Below are 20,898 nucleotides of genomic sequence, written 5' to 3'. Positions count from 1 at the left end.
CCTAGTAGATACTTAACAAATGTTCAGTGCCTGATTAATTTAATTTCAAGATAGGTATGTTTAGGTGAAATATCCATGCATGCAGGGTAGCCTAGGCACATACCTAGGCATTCATGTAAATGTACCCATCCTTGAGAGTCCGTATGGTATAGTGAATAGTGTTCTGGACTTCGAGTCAGAAAATCCCGTGCTCAGTTCCCATCTCTGACACTTGCCAACCCTGTCATGTCACCCCCTCAAGACTCAGTTTCCTCATCCATAAAACAGGATGACGATATCTGCAGTACCTACCTCACAGCTTTGTTAGGAAGCTCAACTGAGATAATATATATATAACGTACTTTGCCAGTGTCAAAGTCCTATATGAAGGATCTGTTATTTTTTATTATTTATATTCATATAAAAATATGCCTTTACCGTGGGTCGTTTCCTCCTTGCCACTATCTGCAACAGCCTGAGAAGATGGTGTTGTTCTGTTGTCTCTAGGTCACACATCAGGGTCACCAACTCCATCACGTGGCTGTTAATTGGCTGGGGCTGCTTTTCATACACAGAAGGCAAGACACGCAGCAGCATGGAGTTGCCTGTTTAAAGGATAATAAAGTCAGTTCATTCACTTGGGCTCCACAACTCTCTCAGCTCATGAGAGGCATTAATCATGTTGGGGTTGAACTAACAAGCATCTAGGATACTTAGTCACATATCAAATCATAGGGACCAATCACCCATTCCTTTACTGAGCCAAGTAATAACAAAGAGTGACCCTGATTCCCACAGATCACTGGCACTGCTACTATCAGAGCTTATTCCATGAGTGGGGAATCTGATAATGAGAAACATTATTACCTAATGATGGTTTATACTAAGTGAAGTAATGTGGGGCAAGCAGAAGAGCCCCAACCTTGAGAAGAAATTAGTATAGACAGAGGATGAATGATAAGAGTCTTAGACAGCCTTTAACTGAAAACCAAGCTTTATCATAAATATGAGAGGAAATGAAAACAAAGAAAAGAAAATAATAGAATGTATTACGTTCTTCACAGAGAAAGACAATAGACATCTGGAAATAATGCTTTACTATTCGCAATAAAGGAGGAACAAAGATGGTTCCAACCTCCATTTTAAGGGCTGCTGAGATATGGCTTGTCACTCATGATTTTCCATAAAGCAAGCACCGGGAAGAAATTTTATATAAGGTTCAGGTATTCATACCAAGAACACATGGGAGAATCTGTTTATCACTGCAGAGATCAGCCCTTCTCTTCGAATACTGGCAAGTACTTACAAGCTTCAAAGCAACTGGTTTCCATAGATGCCTTGAACCGGGAGTATTATACTTATATTTCCTTTAAAATGGAGATTTATGTATAAGAGAAATATACACAAGAACCCAAAGAGTAGGGACTGCATGTAAATGTACATGCATTTGTGTGTTTGGGCACACATATTTATGCAGAATATTTTAAGAACTGAGCAAAGAAAACATTGGTAAAACACAGAAAGCTCTAAAACTCTGAATGATAAAAGTTTGACTTTAGAGGAAACCAAAAATCCTTGATGACGCCTTTCAGGGGCAGCAACGTATGAGGTAGGACTTGAAAGCAAGGAGACATTCCACAAAATGGAAATTAGTGTCACTACTTTTTACTTATACCACCCAGAGCCATGGGATGTCAGAGCTTGAAGAGACTTTAGATATAACTAGAACCAGCCCCCCCCCCATTTTACAGAAAAGGAAACTGAGCCCCAGAGAGGTTGAGCAACTTGTCTAAAGTCACACAGACATTTGAAGCAGAGTCAGGATTTGGACCAAAATCTTATTCCAAAAGCCACAGATCTTTTTCACTGCCTCTCAGTGGCAGAGGGCTAATACAGGTCTTTGGACCTGGCACCATTAAATTTCATTGTTTTGGGTATTCACTAGGCACAGGGAACTGAAGAACTTTATACTTAAGAATTTTGAAGTCACTTGGGAGACAAGGGAATATCATTATTATTGTCTTTGCAGAACGAATTTCACTTCAGCAGATCAACAACAATGAACATTAAGAAGTACTACGTTCAAGGCACTGGGCTATGGCATGGGGTTAGTCCCTGGATCTCAAGAAGTATACATAGTGTATAGGGACAGAGAATGGGATGGTGGTGGTGGTAGTAATGGTGGAACAGAATAGGTACATAGATAAGACAAAGTAAGTTGGGAAGATGAGAAAGCATTAACAAGTGAGTGGAGTGGTCAGGAAAGTCTTCAGGGATGGCACTGAAGCTGATCTTACTGTGGGTTTTCTTGTGGGTGATCATGACTTGTTTTAACTCATTTAATAATTGGATCATTGTGCTATCCATGGAATTTGCCATCATGTTTCCCAACCATCCTGGACCATCCCTTGTGAATCTTTCTTGGAGTGATTCTCCCATACAAATGTTTCACTGTGGAAATTATTCCATGACTTCAAGCCTAGCCTCCTCATTTGCACAGGTCCCTCTTGAGGTTTCTGTCTTCAGTATTCAGGGTGTTTTGTCTCACTCTCAATGGGAGATCATCTTTAGTTTGTACCCTGGAAGCCCCGGGACATCACATTCTTGTAGTTCTCAAGCATTCCATCCCCACAGAAATCTTTATGAACAGAGTCCAAGCTCTCCCAGGTGAAGTTCAAAACCATATTCTCTAACATCAATGACTGTCTTCAGTAAGTAAAACTCTTTCTATTTGAACTAAGTCAAGTCAAATCAACTAACATACCTTAAGTACTACGGATACCGAGAAAGGTCGAAGACAGTCTCTGATATCAAGGAACTCACAGGCTAATGGGTGAGATAGAGAGCCAGATTCTCTGCCAGGTCATTCTCTTTATGTCTTACGTCTTCCCTGGGTAGACTGGCTAAGAATCATTCTAGCCTACTAGTAGTCACAGCTCTTGAATCTGTCCTTCTTTTGAATTTCTGGCCCCAGGTTCTGAAGGCAGAGCTCATGAAATTGAGCTTCATGAAGTCTAGTTTCTTACTCAAGCAGCCTGGAGTTCTAGGGAGATGCATCAAATTGTTCACCTGGAGCATGGATTTGGTAAGGTTTGAATAGATATGTGGCCATCACTATCTCCAGATAAAATCTGGTTTTCAACTCTGCATCCTTCCTTCCAACACACACACACTCACTTCCCTAGGAGTCTCCATTAGGCTCAAATTAGACACCTGCACACTACAGTAAGACAGAAGGGCCAGGAGGAATGCTAGAGCACACCATGGCTTGGTCAGCAGGAGAGATGATCCAGGAGGCTCAAATACGCAGCTTGATCCCAAAACCTTAGAGAAACTGTCAAGAGGTCTTGAATAGGTAAATGGCCCCCTGATGAGCACCAGGCAACAGTATATTCTGGTGATTAGTCACCAATCCAGAGAGAATTAACAGTTGGTGTAAATTCCATGATCTCTTCCAGAGATAAAGATCAAGAATATTAAAAGCTACAATAAAGGGTCCCTCTGGGTCAGTTAAGGGACACCCTAGTTGCCTGCTCAAAATGCCAATTTTAAGGGAGCTAAAATTTAAGGCATAAAGCTGGCATGTAATTCTAATAAGACTTTTACTTAATGTTACAAATTTAAAGTGTATATGGTGGGGGGGAGGAAACTTGTTCACTTTTCAACTGAAGATAGACCCCAAAATGAAACAATAAAAGTGTGATTCCGTTTGAGCTACACGCTCCTAAACACACCAGCACAGAAATCACAGATAGTCACAATCTAAATTCCCTCTTGAAATACGATCCTCTCTCCAAGCCCAGGAGGGTAAGCTGGCTTCCTTGGAGCTATGTATTCGCAGAGATTTACTACTGGGGGAAGAAAACAAGCGTCTCTAAGATTTGTATACTGCCCTCTTCCAGGGTATCCCTCCTCCTCACCCTCCCCATTCCCCCCTTACTGGGTTTATGAAACTCCCAAGGTTTTGTGTAAAACTTTACAATAGTGCTCAAATAAAGGCAGTGGGAAGAATGACCGAACTCTAACTGGAACGAAAAGATAGGTTCCTAATCCATTGGGCATTTTTAGCCACCGGATTGCATCTTCTTTTTTATACTGGAATTCATCTATGACTCCGGGCAACGAAGGCATGTAAAACCGAGGGTACAGGGAATGCAGAGTAAAAAGAACAAAAAAAAAAAAAAAAAAAAAGTCTGGGGACGAAAAGGATTGTGGAAAAAATATTCCCATAAGCCCCCCTCCCCTAAGGATCTTATCTCTCTTTCCTGCCTTTCCTCCCAGCTCTGATGCATTTTCTTCCTACCACACAAGCAGCTTTCTTGTACATCAGAATGTACAAATTCACATTGCAACATCTAATTCTCCAGGGACAAGTCTCGTAAGATCCGTTTTACCCCAGCTCTCAGCGTCCCCCTTTTTTTCCCTCCCTCAATTAACCTGACCACAGAGCAAACCTTGGGGGTTTAGTATTGCCTAACTTCCCCGCCTCCCCTAGCCCATCAGCCCCCTCCTTTTCCTCCTCTTCCTCCAATAACCAGAGGCATTCTCATTTCAGCCCCCAGCCCCCCCGGTGCCACCAGCATTGCTCATTCATTCACTTTCGGCAGCCCCGGACCTTTATTAAGAGGTTTCCTAGCCTCCTGCTCTCATTCTCTGCTCTGCTCCAGGCCAGCTCCCTCCCAGCAGACTTTTGCAGAAATCCGAAAAAGTACAATCGCTGTCTTCTCCCGGAGAAATGCAACATCTCCGAGTACTTCTGTTTTGTGCTTTCTGTTCTGCCTTGTCGGCTGAGGACAGCGATGACTATAATCTCATGTATGTGAATTTGGATAACGAAATAGAGAATGGAATACATCCCACTGACGACAGTAAGTGCCTGTTAACTGTTTCTCTGCTACCCTTAACTGTTCCAAGCCTGCTCTGTGTGCGTAGGGGATAGTCAGTATTGGAGCAAGGGTAAGCTATTTCAAGGTTTCCTTTGAAAAGAGGGAGTTCTTTAGAGCAGAGGGAACTTTTAAAAGTAATTTAATATATGTAGAAGAAAGGAAGGAAGGGAACTGAAGTGGTCTGAGAGGCAACCCGAAGCACTCAGGGCAAGGAGAGGTGGGCTTACGGTCAGGAAGATTGTTCGAATTGCGACATTTATCTGGGCAACTGTGGGCAAGCCATTTAATTTTCTTGGGTATCAGTTTCCGTGTGTAAAATGATGAGATTGTACCAGGTGGCCCCTAAAGAACCTGTCAAACCAAGTATGGTCCTATGGCCCTAAGAATAGGGCTCAAATTCTGCCCTCTGACACACACTAGTGGTCTGATCCTGGATAAGTACCATCTGCTTTACCCAGGTAACTAACAGGTAAGACAGAAACTTTGTGGAACCCCAATTGTGAAAGGGGTTTCCATATTGGGGGTTCCCATTCCTCATAGTATAAATCATAGGTCTGTCTAACAGCCTTCTCGCCCCCCTCCCCCACAAAAAAAAGTGGTTTGCTACATAAATAAGTAAGCAGTAACGGATAAAAAAGATTTCTTGACCACCAGGGTGATCCTACGTGGGCCGGTATGCACCCTCAGGCCTTATATGCACTACTTTTCTGAATGTCTCTAGAAAGGATGTGGAAGGTGGGACTTTTAGAGACACCTTACTAGACTTTACCCAGACCTCTCTGGAGGGCAAGGGCAGCGGACTTTGGGTCAAGCAGAGCCGACTAGGGAGGAGATAGGTGGTGTGGGCCCTTGCCCAACTCTGTGACCCTGTGGGCGTGCAGGTGGGTCCCTGACACCAGTTTCTTCTGCTTCTTACAGGCTTTTCGTGTGACTGTAGCCAGGAGCGCATGGCGTGGGACCGGCTCTTCGTCATGCTGGAGAACTCTCAGATGCGGGAGAACAGACTGCTGCAGGCAGCCGAGGATGTATTGACTGCTGAACTGCGTGAGCTGCGCTCAGATGTGTCCCGCATGTACGCCTCAGCCCAGGAACCTGTCTGGCTAGCCAGGACCTTGGAAGAGCTGTCACTGGCCAGCCGTGGCCTGACACACCGGCTTGCCAAGCTGGAGAGTGCCTGGCAGAGGGCGCCCGACACGAATAGTCTGCTGCCCGTGTTGGAGGAGCTGCGAGCCCTGCGCAGGTGGGCTGCACAGCGCTCACTGCCTGCAGGTAAGAGAGAGCCTTCTGCCCCGCCCCACCTCCCCTTGTCTGGCTGCCCACCACCCAATCGGCTGAGCTTCCCATTGGGGGTTGGGTAAGTCTCATAGGCAGAGAGACTCTAGGATCCAAACAGCCTTTAATTTTCTCATGGTCTTTGAGCCCAGCCTGTTTTTCTTGAAGAAATCCTTCTTTAGTGCCTTTGATGGAATCTCCAGAGCATAGATTTAAGGCTGGAAGAGACCTCGAGCGTCACCTACTGCATCCAACCCCTTTATCTTATGGATGAGAGAACTCAGGTTCATCCATCGTCCTAGGGGTTGTGAGGGTCAAATGAGATAATGAATCTACATGTACTATCACTGAGTTATTCTCCATCATAAGATCATAGATCTAAATAGAGTCTACTAACAGGGAATTTAGGGATCATTGAGTTGCCCCTTTTAGGGATATGGGATTTACAGATACTGGCACCCAGAGAATCTACATGACTTGTCCAAGGGGATAGAGATATTAAATGGCAGGTATGAGATTTGAACTCAGGTCATCCAACTCCAAATCCAGCCTTGTATCCGTATCAAATAGTTCTGAAACGAGTTTGTTCTCCAGAATTGAAACACTCACACACACACACACACACACACCACACACACCACACACACAACTCAAATGGTAGCAGATTTCACCTTAAAATACACATAAACTATTCCACCCTGGAATTAGGCCATCAGTTTAAACTCTATTGGCTCATTTTAAAAAAAGTCTTCTCAGCTTCCCTTCCCTCCCTGGCAAATTGGCCTGTGCCTGAGGACAGGGTCTTTGTTGTTGTTGTTTCAGTCATGTCTGACTCTTCATGGCCCAATTTGGGGTTTTCTTGGCAAAGATACAGGAGTGGTTTGTCATTTCCTTCTCTAGCTCATTTTACAGATGAGGAAACTGAGGCAAACAAGGTTAAATGACTTTTCCAGAGCCACACAGCTAGTAAGTATCTGAAGTCAAATTTGAACTCAGGTCTTCCTGACTCCAAGTCCAGTGCTCTATCCACTCACTGCACCATCTAGTTTATTTTCATTTTAAATTTAGTTTCTATTCTCCAGAGAGAGAGATAGATTGAGGTAAAGTATATCTTTAGGTCTGTGGACTTTTTTCCAGCTTGGCTGCTTGTCTTTAAGGACAGTTCTGATTGATAATAGTAACCTAGCAAATCTTATGCCTTAAAGTATAAACTGATCTTCTGAGGGACCAGAGGAATCCTCTTCCACTGCCTCTCTAATGCCATAGTCAAATGACCTTGATGGAGTGGGGAGCTCTCTGAGGATCAGGGAGAGATACCTTTGTAAGATGGGTTTTGGGGCAACTACCAGGGACAGACTGCTAGTTGAAAATATCTCTTTAGGGAAAGGTACATTTGTGTTTCAGTCTTTTTTTTTTTACTTTTGTTTTCTGAAAGTATTAGAGAGACCATCTAAGTAAGAGAATATCAAATTGGACAAAACCTGTCATAAACTTATTTAGCGCTCCAGAAAACTGAGTGTAGTCACAGACTTTGAGAGCTCACCAAATCATTCAGGATAACGGAAACCAGAAGCTTAGTCCTCTCCTCTCCGCCTCCCCATCAAAATCAATTTTTAGAAAAGGAAACAAGTGGGAATTGTTTTGACTTGGTGGGCAGAAGCTTACTTTGTGTGGGTCACAATATGTCATACTTCCATGATCTGGTGAACAAGATAAAACTAGGGGTATGCTAGTAGATGTTTAACAACCAGATCTGGGGTGGGGGGAATGTACATACACTACACACTTTTATGTTGAATCACCATTATTGATGTTTTTCTCCATCACTTTCTTAAGTCTAGACAATCAACAAAATTGTAAATCAAGTCCTGACCTGTAGTCATTTGGCAGTTTCTGAGAAGTAATGCCTACACTGAAAATTTAATAATCAGTACTTGCAGGTCAGTAGCTGCTTAAGGGAATTCTTGTATCTTTATAACAGAGGGTTTTAAGGGAAATTTAACTTCTACAGTTCTTTCCCTGCGGCTTTAAGTATCAAATATACAATAGTGCCCCACACTCCAAAAGTCCAAACAGACCATCAAAAATAGGGGAAAGACAAGCAGTCAGAGGATCTGTGTTCAAATCCTGTCCCACTAGCTTCAGTTCAAGAAGCATTTGGTAAGCACCAAATGTCAGTGTCAGGCTCTGCACTGATAACAGGAGATACAAAGAAATAACGCAGTCTCTGTCCTCAAGGAGTTTAACATTCTACTGATCACCTTTTTCACTTTGAGCAAATCACATAATCTCTGTCAACCTCAGTTTACTTACTTATAAAATAAAGGGGTTGGGTTAGCTTTAAATATATGATCCTGGTTTTTCCTGTTTTAACAGGAAATCAGGAGAAGCCCCTCTTCCCCCTCCCCCATCTGCCTGATTCTCTGGGAGTTGTCCCAGTCTGATAGATTCCCATGGCCACCCCTGTTACTCAATGAAATCCTTCCCTATCAATGGTTAGACCATCAAAGGGGGGAAAATGCAAGCAACTTTTGATATTTTATTTTAAAAATAAAATTGTCACATGAAAGGATGATTCTCCAATACACCTTGAAGATTTACTCCAATATTTCTTCAGTCTTGTTTGCTAATATATCACAAAGACAACCTATAATGGCAAAGTATTGGCTCGAGTCACGTCATGAGAAATGTTTACTAGTACCACAGGGGAAAGCAATGGCAAATTAATGATAATAGTTACTGTTATTAATAGGGATAAAACTTAGTCAATAAGCTTAAACAGATTAAAACTTCACTGAGATATTTCTAGGGTTTTAGAGTTTGTAAAGTGTTTTACATATATTATCCCATTTGAGCATCCCCAAACTCTGTGGGTAGGTACTAGAGGTATTATCCCATTTTACAGATAGGGAAACTGAGACTCAGAGAGGTTTGGTGACTTGCCTATGGTTACACAGCTAGTGTTAATAGGTGGCATTTGAACTTTGGTCTTCCCAATGCCAAGGTCAGAATTCTGGTCAATACATCACGCTCCTTCTAGCAGTATGAAATTAAATGCAGGTGGGTAAGAAGATAGATGGTCATTTTTGCTATCTTACTAAAATACCATTTCTGACTAGTACATTATAGGTTGAAAGACAAAGTGTGTTGGGTAATACTAGACTATCTGGAGAACTATCAGCTTTTAAAACTTTTCACTTTGATACATGGAGAGGGAAGAGGGCACTTGGCTGACAGTAAGGAGATCTGGTTTCCAGTGAAGGCATTGTCACTAACTAGCTGTGTGGCTTTGAATAAAAAGCTCTTAATCTCTCTAGGCCTCAGTTACCTCATTTGAGGAGATATAACCATATGATGTCTGGGATCTCTTCCTTCTCTGAGTCCTGTGATTCCATAAGTATTGGAAATCATGGCCTAAAATCACACATTCCTGTTCTTAAAAATAAATAAGCAGTCAGAAAAATGAAGCCAAATTTGATTACACTTTCAAAAGAGCATCTGTGTCATGCTTAGTGTTTCTTTAGGATCTCCTCACTACTCACAATAATATTTTTAGCAACTGGTTTTGATTTCTTACATCTTGGTCCACTGCCAGCCCAGCTCTTACTGGACTTCCTAAATCATACTAGTGTTCTGAAAGTTTTCATTTGCTCTGGTTTTGGATGAAAGAACCAGAAAAATTATTAATTAACTATTTAATAAGAATTCCCTTGCATTTTAAAAGATTTAAAAAATTGCTAGAATGGGTAAGAGTTTCACAGTGGCATTGATGTCGACTTCATGTAAGGGGGCGGGGAGCCACCCATCCTCTTAATTAGTCATCCCAAAGTGGACTGAGCTGCATTAAACATAATGGGCTCCCCTTGCAGGTAAGCAAAGGCTGGCAGATGAGTGATTAGATGTGAGTAGGGAGGACTGTTGGTTTAGCATGGTTTAGATGAACTAGATTTCTCCTGAAATCTCTCCCAACATCACCACCACCAGTAGCAGCTAGCATTTCTGCGGTACTTTAAGATTTGCCAAACATTTTATGTAGATAACCTTATTTTATCCTCATAACTCTCTGAAGCAGGTGATATTATTATCCTCATTTAACACATGAGGAAACTGAGACTAGGAGGATTAAAGTGACTTGCTAGGGTCACAATTTAGTAAATGTCTCAGTTAGGGTTTGAATTCAGATCTTTCTGACTCCAATTCCCATCACACCACTTAACTCTTACTCATTGAGATTCTTTGAATAGCAGGGAGGAGAGCAAATGTCAAATACTCATAAGTTGTTTGGAGGACCTTTTAGTTCCTGGATCTTCAGTGAACTGAATTCAGTGTGATCCTTTGGGGAAGATGTCATGATCAAGGGAATTTTCAAAAAGCAACAGTGTCTCATCAAAATTGGATTGAGAGAAATCTCAGAAACTTAGGACCGATTTAATTGAGCTCCCTTATCCTGGAGTAACTGGTCCAGACTGTCTTATACTGTGGGCTCTAGAGAGAATAGAAGGCAATGACTGAATGTCCTTGTTCCTTTGCACCATGCCTGCTCCTGTATTTGCTTGATTAAGCATGGTACAGTTCAAAGAGTGCTGACTTTGGAGGCAGAAAGACTGGGTTCAAATTCTGGCTCTGATTCTTACTACTTCAGTGGCCAAGGCCAAGTCAACTCTCCTCACTCTGCCTCTGATTCTGATTTATCAATTCAAAGGGGCCAATGACCTGACCTCTATGAGCCCTTTCAGCTCTCATCCTATCATACTAGAATCTTCTCTAGGATCACTTTCTAGGCTACTTTGTTCTCCCAGTGGGAGAGCCATTAGGAAGAACATAACACTTTACCTGGTATAGGTCCTCCTAGAAAATTGCGCACAGATTGAATACTTTAAATGCATGGGGAGTAATTTGAATCTTAGGTTAATTCAAGTCAACAAGTATTAGTGAAGCATCTCCTATGTGCCATACTGTGCTAAGTGCTGGTGTTATAAAGAAAGGCAAATTTATTCTTTTCTGCCCCAGAATAGCTCATCTTCTAGCTGAAGTAGCAGGATTGTAAACACCTTGGTACATAAGAGTTATAATCAGAGGTACTGGAAGGTAATCTTAGAGGGAAAGCTGTAGTGGAGCTGACCAGGAAAGACCTCCTAAAGAAGATGGAACTTGAGCCAGGGAAGACAGAAGGCAGAGGCGAGGAGGAAGAGCAATCCAGGCCTAGGGGACAATCACTGAAAAAGCACGGAATCTAGAAATGGAGTGTGATCAAGGCACAGTAAGAAGGACAGCATTGCTAGATCAGAGAATAGATGGAGGGGAAGAAAGTAGAAGAAGACTGGAGAGGTAGGAAGGGATCAGGTTGTGAAGGGCATTAAATGTCATACAGAGCATTTTATATGTGCCTGGAGGTAATAGGGAGTCATTGAAGTTTGAATTTGGGGAGTGAAGAAAATCATTTTTACAGATGAGTGGAGGATAGATTAGGCAGGGGGAAGAGATATGATGGGCAAAGGGCCCAATTTGAAAGCAAATGCAGCTCTCCAAGTGAAAGACAATGAGGGCCTATGTCAGGGTGGTAGCTATGTGAGTGGGCAATCGAAGTATTTCAGAGACTCATGTTCAACTACAGAGATAAACAGATACACAGTCATCTGAGGAGAAGAAAACACTAACAATTAGGAAGGGTGGGGGAAGGGTTTCTTATAGAAAGTGATGCATGAGCTGAGCCTCAAAGGAATCCCAGGAGTGAGGTGGAAGGGTATTTTGGTCAAGGGAACTACCCTGTATGAGTTATAGAGAAAGATGGGATGCTGAGTTCAGAACAGCAAACACACCAATTTGCTTGGAAACTATAATGTGAGAGAGAAAGAGTAATATGAAATAAAGCTAGAAATGTTCACTAGAGACGGATTATGAATGACTTTAAATGTTAGATAGAGGGTTTTATCCTAGGTGATAAAATCAAAGGCTCTTGAGCAGAGAAGGGACATCACCCAAACCTTTGCACAATTTCTTCCTATGTGATCATTAAAAAGTCTCTGTTGCTCCGCCTCCGCTTCCAGGATACATAATGAATGGATTTCAGTTGATGCTCATGTGTCTGCTTTTGCCTCTATTTCTATTACAGGTTGTGAAACAGCACTTTTATTCCCAATGCGTTCCAAGAAGATTTTTGGCAGTGTTCATCCAGTGACTGAAATGAAACTTCACTCCTTCAGTGCCTGCATCTGGATCAGGGCAACTGACGTGTTAAATAAAACTGTGTTGTTCTCCTATGGCACAAAGAGGAATCCATATGAAATCCAGCTCTACCTCAACTCTTGGTCCACTGTGCTCTTGGTGGGTGGGGACCAGAACAAGCTTGTTGCCAACTCTGTGGTTCCCCTAGGAACATGGACCTCTCTGTGTGGCACATGGAACTCAGAGGAAGGGGTCACATCCCTTTGGGTTAATGGAGAACTGGCAGCCACTGGCTCTGGAATGGCCACAGGTCACATTATCCCAGAGGGTGGGATTTTGCAAATTGGCCAAGAAAAGAATGGTTGCTGCGTGGGTGGGGGCTTTGATGAAACATTGGCTTTCTCTGGAAGGCTCACTGCCTTTAACATCTGGGACCGAGTTCTCAGCAGTGATGAGATCCGACAAACAAGAGAAGATAACTCCTGTCACATCAGAGGCAATGTTGTTGGGTGGGGAGTTACAGAGATTCAGCCACATGGAGGAGCTCAGTATGTTTCCTAAGTTTTGAAATATTCCAGTTGGAAGCCAAAGAAGAGTACATTCAACCTCAGTGCATGATGGAAACTTGAGACCAATGAAGGGGAAAGCTGAGGGGGAGGGGTTCTGAAGTTCATCCTTGAATGAGCTATTATCTTGGCAAAATAAGGAATAAGAAGATGGAGAAATGTGTGTGTGTTTGTGTGTGTGTGTGTGTTTACTTGGTGCTTTCAAATTGAATACTGTACACTCAAACATAATAATTTGTTCAACAGAAAAATGAAACAAAGCAAAACTGTGTTCTCTGTTTTCCTTTGGGTGGCTTTATTTTGGCCAGATAGGAATTTTTTATTGAAAGAGTCACAAAAATGACATGTGCTGTTTATTAGTCATCATTATTGGTATATATACTCATAAAAATATGATGATGAAGTATTATTTATATTATAATGTGACTTAACAGAAGCAAATGTAGTTTACTTGTTATAATCCCGTGTTGTATTTTGGAGAGATGGTTGTATAAGTTATATTGTAAATTGATTTTGTAATAACTTTATTAAAGCTATTTTTTGTAAATTTCTATTGTAAATTTTCAGAAAAGTATTTTATTCAACTAACTTGTCATTTCTAATGTGAAATTTGAGACTAGTTATGGAAACCAATTCACACTTTTGTCTTTCAACAAAAGTAAAGAAATTTTAGATCTTAAGATACAATTTAAATATTCACATTTGCTAATTTTCAAGGGATATAATATACTTGCTTTAAACTCCAATTGTCTAAAAACAAAAAAAATAAAATCCAATTGTCTATTAGGCAAGAAACAAGAGGCCAGAGTGGAAGAAGGGGCTAATTGGAGTCAGAAAACAAGGACTGAGCTCTGACTCTGCCACTTACTCATTGTCTGAAACTGAACATGTCTCTTTGCTTCTCTGTACCTGTTCCTTCTGTAAATGAAAAGGATTTGCCTAGATTATTTCTAAGATACTTTCCAGTTATAAATCTATGATTGATCTATGTATGTCACCATCTTGAACATGCCACCTTTTCTTAATCAGTAACTTGTAGGAGTGGACAACATCAGTGTGGTCAATCTCCAATAAAAAGCAGGGGCCACTAAACTGTATAGAAGGATCCCATGGGATGCATATTGACTTAGAAATCCACCAATTAACATTATCTGTATTTTACCACATTTTAATTGATTTTGTTAGTTACCCAATTACATTTTAATCTGATTCTGGCTGTACTCAGGAGTGTTGTGAGCCTGTTGCCTCTTGGCCACGTGTTTGAAACCTCTGGACTAGATCATCTCTAAAGCACTCTCCAGATCTAAATCCTACAATTCTATAAGTCTTGCTAGATTGCATAACATAGTCTTAACTACATTTCTTCTTACAACGATTACCAGGGCAAAGTGTCAAAAAATGTATAGGTAATGAGTTAGAGTTATTGTTAGAGGGATCTAGGAGACTGAAAAAGTAGTTATAATAATTTTAATCACTAAAGTAGGTGAATGAAAAAATGAATGAAAAAGCATTAGTGAGTACTTACTATACTGAGCATTGTGAGAAATAAATACAAAAATAAAGCCAGTCCTTTTACGTGAGGAGCTTACATCAAAGCAAAAGGGGGAGCTTACATTACAAAGGAAATGTGGGAGATGTGGCTTGGGAGGGGCACTTTGGTTCAGAAAGTTACAAGGATGGCAAGTGGGGGCATATAGAAGTAGGCTGGCACATCCCATCCAGGAACCATGACTCTGGGTCATCTGATCACTGTTCATGGTTACAAAAGCAGAGAGTTGAAAAAATGGAGGTAAGGAAAGCGGCAGTCAGGTACTTTGTCTCCCTTATTAGAATGCAAGTTACTTTTGAGTAGGAGCTATTTATTTTATCGTATCCCATTGCCTAGCAGAGTGTCTGACATATTGTAGGTGCTTAATAAATGCTTGTGGGTTGATTGAGGCTGTAGAGGAAATAGAGGTGAACACAGGAGTGAAGTGAAGCATGGCTAGGACTTTCCTAGACTTGTCAATCATCGAGCAAGATTTCAGTGCAGAGGTTCCTCCAGGGTCTGAGCTCTATAACATTCTCTTCACCTGCACAAGGGACTAATAAAAGCTCAGAAGCCAACTAGTCCAACCTATTTCTGAACAAAATTTCCCTTTACTAAATCATTACAAAGAGCCTAGGACTGAAGACCTCTAGAGAGCGGGACCCCGCAACCTCCTAAAGACGGCGGCTCTCTATATGGACAACTCTAATTAAGAGTTTTTCCTCTCATCAAACCAAATCTTCAAACACAATTTCTGCACAACGTTTCTATCTCTGCCCCCTGGGACCAAACAAAATAAATCCAGAGCTCATAGCCCTTCAAGTACTTGAAGGCAATTTATCCTATTCCTTTATGTCTTCTCCAAATTTAGTTTCCTGAATTCTGATTCTTGACTGTGACTGTGAAATTATGAAGGCACTAACACCCTTCCCATCCTGGACACTATGCCTTTCTCATTGTAGGCTTTGCAAATACCATATTTTATTTTCACAACCCTGTGAGTATGTGCTGTTCATATCCTCATTTTCAGTTGAGGAAACTGAGGCAAACAAAGACTTTTTAATGACTTGGCCACGTCACACAAGTAGTGTCTAAGGCTGGATTTGAACTTAGGTCTTCCTAATAGTACACTTGATGCTCTATCCACTATGCCACCTAGATGAAGAATCTATGTAGAGAATGTCTGATGTGGGAACTGCCCTCACCAATTGCAGAGCATATTACAAACCATCTAGGGAGTTGCCTTGGGTGCAAAGAGGATAAAAGACTTGTTCAGGATCACCTGGCTGGAAAAGGTCAGAGATGGGATACGTCTTACCAACACCAAGATTTCCTATGCATTATGTTACACAGCCTAGATATCATGGAATAATTGAATGTGTGGAGCCGCTATGTTTTAAGTCACATGAAAGAAATGATAATTCAGATTTATTAGGAAATGGAATTATACTTAAGTCATATTTATATGCATGTTTATACTTAGACAGATTTTAAAATATCTTATTTAACATTAAAGTGAGTGGCATGGTGAATAGAGAACTAACCTTGAAATGAGGAAGACCTGAGTTCACTTTGTCACATACTGGCTGTGTGACCCTGGATAAGTCCTTTAACCTCGCAGTGCCCCAGGCCACTCTCTAAGTTTCTAAGTTAGAAAGAAGGAATTGAGCTGATTAAGAAGAGGAAACTCTCCACACTTATGAAATTATAGATCTGTTGTAAGAAAAAAAAATCTATCAAGGGAGTAGTTAAAGTATAATTTGCCTCATATTACAGATGAAGAAATTGATGTCAGAGAGATTAATTGATTAAACTAATAAGTATTAGAACAGAGATTTGAATCTTGGCCTTTAAATTCCAAGGATATTATTTTAGAAAATAAATATATTTTCAACAATAATCATCTATTTTCTCTTACTCCCAACAAATGAGAAAAGAAGAGAAAAACAAAACCCTTAAAAGAAATATGCATAATCAAGCATAAAGAAAAATAATCCCACATTGGCCATGTCCAGAATGTATGATTCATTCTCTATCCTGAGTCCCTCACTTAACCATTAAGGAGTTAAGTAGCATGTTTCATCATCAGCCCTTTCAGATCCTGGCTGGTCACCATACTGATGAAAGTTCTCACACTTTTCAAAGTTGCTTCATCTTTACAATGTTGCTGTCATCGTACAAAGTGTTCTCTTGGTTCCACTTCTTTCTCAATCAGTTCACATAAGTCTTCCCACATCTATCTGACACTGTCCCCTTCATCATTGTTTAAGGCTAAATAGTTTCATGGAATATGACAGTTTTTTCCTCACTAAACTATGCTGCTTTCCTGAGGAACTTGATTGTAGTAGTGGGTTTTGAAATTAAAAGCATAAGTATAGCTTATTTCCACTCAATTATTATTAAGTGTTACTTGAAAAATGACTGTTTGATGACTAAATGTTTTCATCTTTCTCTTTTACCTCTAGGAGTTAAGGGTTTGGTTGAGTAACAAAACATCCTTATGCCTTCATTCACTCAGAATGCAGTGAACACAATGTCTCAGGCTGTTGTCAACCACGTGCAGTGTTATAATAGAGATTTCCCATTACAGCTCTTTGTGGCTGAATCATTTCAGTTGTGTCTGACTCTGTGACTCCATTTGGGATTTTCTTGGTAGAGATTCTGCAGTGGTTTGTCATTTCCTCCTCCAGCTCACTTTTGTGCAGTAAAGCAATTTCCTTTCATTGACAAAAACAAAGATACAGAGCAAAAGCCTATCACGAATAAAGTGTATCTAACAGCCTATCTAATGTGGATGAAAAGATCTGTTCCATCAGTTCCGTAGCTTAAATAAGGAATGCCCCAAGAATACAGAGTTATACCTTTTAGCAGCTTTCAGGGGCATGTGGAGATTCTCTCCAAAGCTCCCAGCTCCTTGTTCTACTTTCTAGCAACATCTGCTGGTAGAATGAAGATGGTGCACATCTGTGCAGGGTCCAGAAGCTACTTGTTCTCCACGGTACGTAGCTGTCTCAAAACTGACTTCTGGATGTCAGGATGAAGTTTTCATCCATTTTCTATGTTTCTACATTTGAATAATAATAAAGGATCATAGATATAGAATGGGAAGGGACCCCAGATGCCATCTAATACAGCATCCTAATTTTCCAGATGAGGTGACTGAGACCCAGGGAGACTGAGCAACTTTGGCCAAGGTTATAATGGTAGTCAGGGGTAAACTGGGATTTGAACCCAGATCCTCTGTCTCCTAATTATTGCTTTCCCAATCTTCCACTGTGCATTCTCTAATTTCACCTTTGTCTGCATATTTTAAGTGCTGAAATTATTTACTTACTGTTCCTGTCTTTAGCAGCACCTTTTCTCTAAGATGAATTAAGCTTTGCAAAAAAAAAAAAATGGAAAGCCTCTATAGGCAAAGACACAAACCTTTATTAAGAGAAACAAAGATGAGGTCTACAGCCCACCCAGTATGGTTTGAGACGCTGAGGTACAGAATTCACAATTATTTATAGGTCTCTTGATTCATGTATTATACAATGAAGTCCTCTAGAAGCTAATTCATGCAAGGTTGCATTTTGCAAGTCACTACGCCCTAGCTTTGTACTTTCTAGCCCTTTGATATCTCAATCAGCCCTTTGCAGAACTTGCTTACCTTATCTTTCTAATATAAAGGTTAATATATAGGTATGATTATTGTAGTCACGTACTTAAGATAACACACTTTATAATGATTTAGTTACACTTCTAAGGTTATCTAACACAGGAATTTCCCTGAGACTACATCATAGTTTGGTTACACACAGGTTGGTTTTTTTTTTTACTGGGATTATGTTCAAACTATAAATCACATAGTTCTTTTTTATCCTAATGATTATAGCTGATAAAAGATTAGCAGGGCAACACAGAGCAAAGCACTCAAGGCATTGCTTATTGGTCGTTTTCCTTTTAGATTTTACTTCTTCTTCAGACAATGAATTAATGGTTGTCCCCAGAATTTACTAGAGGAATCTTTCCCAATACCAAAACTGGTGAGAGTCCCCCAGTGGTTTGAAGGTTGTCTTATGTAGCAAAAGAAGGAAGCCCAATTTATCACATAAGACTGGGTATGTACACTTCACTGTGACTGCTGATAAGTCACAAAGGACTTTGGATTTTAGAGCTTTAGAGGGGTCATTTTTCCCCTTGGCACCTGAAGGAGGACATCATAGAGCTATTCTTGAGGTACCAGCAATGCCATGTATTTTTGTTTCAAGACCCCAAATATAATTTACTCAAGCATTCCCTATACATCAACCAGCTATGCCTTGAATTCTATTTGGAGATACTTTATATCATGTGTCTCCCAGCACTTTGGGGGTTATGGGCTCTTCATTGCCACATATGACAGTCATTTTATTATATCTCAATAAGTTATATTAATATACAATTAATATTATATCTTAATACTGCTACTACTAATATATTACATATCAGTCAAGATGTTAGAATAACAAAAATTTAGGGCAGCTCTTATTCAGAAATCTTTCTCTTTGCTAATGAATATCTCAATCACTATCTTGTTGGGGGGGCGGGGCTGCTCAAGTTTGTGGAACAGTTTAGGACCATTAAAAACTGATTGTAGCATCAATACAATTTCCAAAGGGCCTGATACTTCTAGAAAACATCAAGTTAGCAATGACTAAATCTAAACTACTTTTTGTGGGGAGTCCAGTGAGTTATTGGTATGAGGAACTCCCAGTGAGGTGATTCCCTTTTCAGCTGTGGTCATTTAGTCAATCAGCATCATCAGCAAACTTCTGTCACTTCGATTTCAAGAGAATTGCTGGGGACGCTGAGAGGTTATTTACCTGGAGTCCCACAGCTCATCTGTGGCACAAGTGAGACTTTGAGCCGTCTTCTTGATTCTAAGGCCATCTCTCTATCCACTATACCATGTTGCCTTGAAAGTCATAGCACATGTGGGAAATAGTAGAATGACTTATTTTGCCTCTCTATAACAGATCAGAAAAACTCCTCAGAGTCTGCATGTCTAAAAATGCCTTCTAATGGGTTATTTTTTTCACTTTTGTTATTTCCAGGTGGAAGTACATTCTTTGAAGACAGAGGCTACCATATTTTTGTCTTTATGAGCCCAATCCCTGGCATATAGTACTCAAATATTCAATACTCCAATGTATCTCTGAACTCATAAATTTAGAATGTTTCTTCTAATGATTCACGTTGCCTCCCAATCTTCCCTACCTAGTCTGTTGATTCTCGTGTTCTCCTATTAGCTCATGAAGAGGGCCTTGTTTGCTTTTTCCTGACATTGAAGAGATACTAATGGAGTACTTAGGTATCATTCTTTGCCCTCTCCATGTGACCAGTCAGTATTAAAAAAAAAAAAAAGCTTCTTAAATTGAACTGGATTTACTTCACTCATTCAGTCAGAATCTATTAAGGGAACACCTACTCTGTGCCCTCATATTGTACTGGACACTATGGGGAATTCAAAAGAAGTAGACGGCATAGTTATTGGCCTCAAAGAGTTCAGTTTTAGTTAGAGAGAAATCAAAGGCAACTATTAGCATGTGTTTCTATGATATTTAATTAAATAAAAATTTATTAAGTTTTTTTTTTTGTTTGCTGAGCAGTGTACTAGAGGCCAGGGGAAACAGAAAGGTGAGAAAAGTCCGATTTATTTCCTCATAGAGTTTAGAGTCCAATAGATAGGTAAGGAAGGCAGAGGGAAGCTAGGTGGCACAGCGGATAGAGCACCAGGTCTGGAGTCAGGAAGACTCATCTTCTGGCTTCTGAGCTGTGTGACCCTGGACAAGTCACTTAACCCTACCTGCTCGGTTTCTTCATGTCTAATATGGGCTGGAGAAGGAAATGGCAAACCCCTCCAGGATCTTTACCAAGAAAATCCCAAAAGGAACCACAAAGAGTCAGACACACCTGGAACAGATTGAACAACGAAGGAAGACAGACAGGTAATTACAATATGAAGAACATGTAATACATGGCATAGAAATGGGAAGTGGTTTGCCCAAAGGTGGCAGAGCAGAGATTTTAATTCAGGTCCTGTGATGCCACCCTGAGTCGGCTCTCTGGCAAGCCTTCTTTCCGCTGGACCACACTGCCTGAATTATATCAAGAAGCTTGATTTCCCATTTGAACTGGGGAATGTTAATATTAAAGAAGTGCCATTTAAATAGCCCTTTAAGGTACTTAGTGCTGGGAGTCCTGGGTCACTGAGTTTACTGGTCTCCTTGAGGCCAAGAAAGGAGGAGGGTCTTGCCTCAGGTTACACAGAAAATAAGTGTCAGAGCCAATATCAAGCGCAGGACCTCTCCCTCCTGACTTTATCTATTGGATCCTACACTTCCTCAGCCTTGCACATGTTGTCCCATTGGAGATCTTGCAATAGTTCTTTTAAAAAAATATTTATTTATTTTTGGTTTTCCACATTCACTTCTATATAATTTTGAGTTCTAAATTTTCTCCCTTGTCTTCTGTTCCT

General features: G+C 40.6%; 2 protein-coding genes across 8 annotated transcripts in view; one reads left to right on the top strand and one right to left on the bottom strand.

The window, feature by feature from the left end:
• Nucleotides 1-20,898, bottom strand: part of VEPH1 (ventricular zone expressed PH domain containing 1) — a 200,239-nt gene that overhangs the window by 139,063 nt on the left and 40,278 nt on the right. For 6 of the 7 annotated variants that reach the window (XR_011969144.1, XM_072618640.1, XM_072618639.1 and 3 more), the window contains exon 5: nt 418-584. Coding sequence is in view for 6 of the 7 variants with exons in the window: in XM_072618640.1 (XP_072474741.1) it covers nt 418-584 (167 nt within the window). In the remaining variant the exon portion in view is untranslated. Of the gene's footprint in view, nt 1-417; nt 585-13,546; nt 20,334-20,898 lie in introns of those variants that run through there. The other variant, XM_072618645.1, reaches the window with a different exon arrangement.
• Nucleotides 4,581-13,419, top strand: PTX3 (pentraxin 3). The gene is made up of 3 exons (XM_072618646.1): nt 4,581-4,847; nt 5,784-6,134; nt 12,250-13,419. The coding sequence occupies exons 1-3, from the start codon at nt 4,715-4,717 to the stop codon at nt 12,861-12,863; spliced, it is 1,098 nt and encodes a 365-aa protein (XP_072474747.1). The 5' UTR covers nt 4,581-4,714; the 3' UTR covers nt 12,864-13,419.

Source organism: Notamacropus eugenii, chromosome 6 (assembly GCF_028372415.1).
Source record: "Notamacropus eugenii isolate mMacEug1 chromosome 6, mMacEug1.pri_v2, whole genome shotgun sequence".
In the NCBI taxonomy this organism is placed as follows: Eukaryota; Metazoa; Chordata; class Mammalia; order Diprotodontia; family Macropodidae; genus Notamacropus; species Notamacropus eugenii.
This window is presented reverse-complemented; position numbering and strand designations above follow the sequence as displayed.

What these genes read in the sequence shown, in the direction of transcription:
- PTX3 (XM_072618646.1), top strand. Translation starts at nt 4,715, where the DNA reads ATGCAACATCTCCGAGTACTTCTGTTTTGTGCTTTCTGTTCTGCCTTG. An exon ending in AATACATCCCACTGACGACA is followed by an intron (nt 4,848 to 5,783) that starts GTAAGTGCCTGT and finishes TGCTTCTTACAG; the next exon opens with GCTTTTCGTGTGACTGTAGC. An exon ending in ACAGCGCTCACTGCCTGCAG is followed by an intron (nt 6,135 to 12,249) that starts GTAAGAGAGAGC and finishes TTTCTATTACAG; the next exon opens with GTTGTGAAACAGCACTTTTA.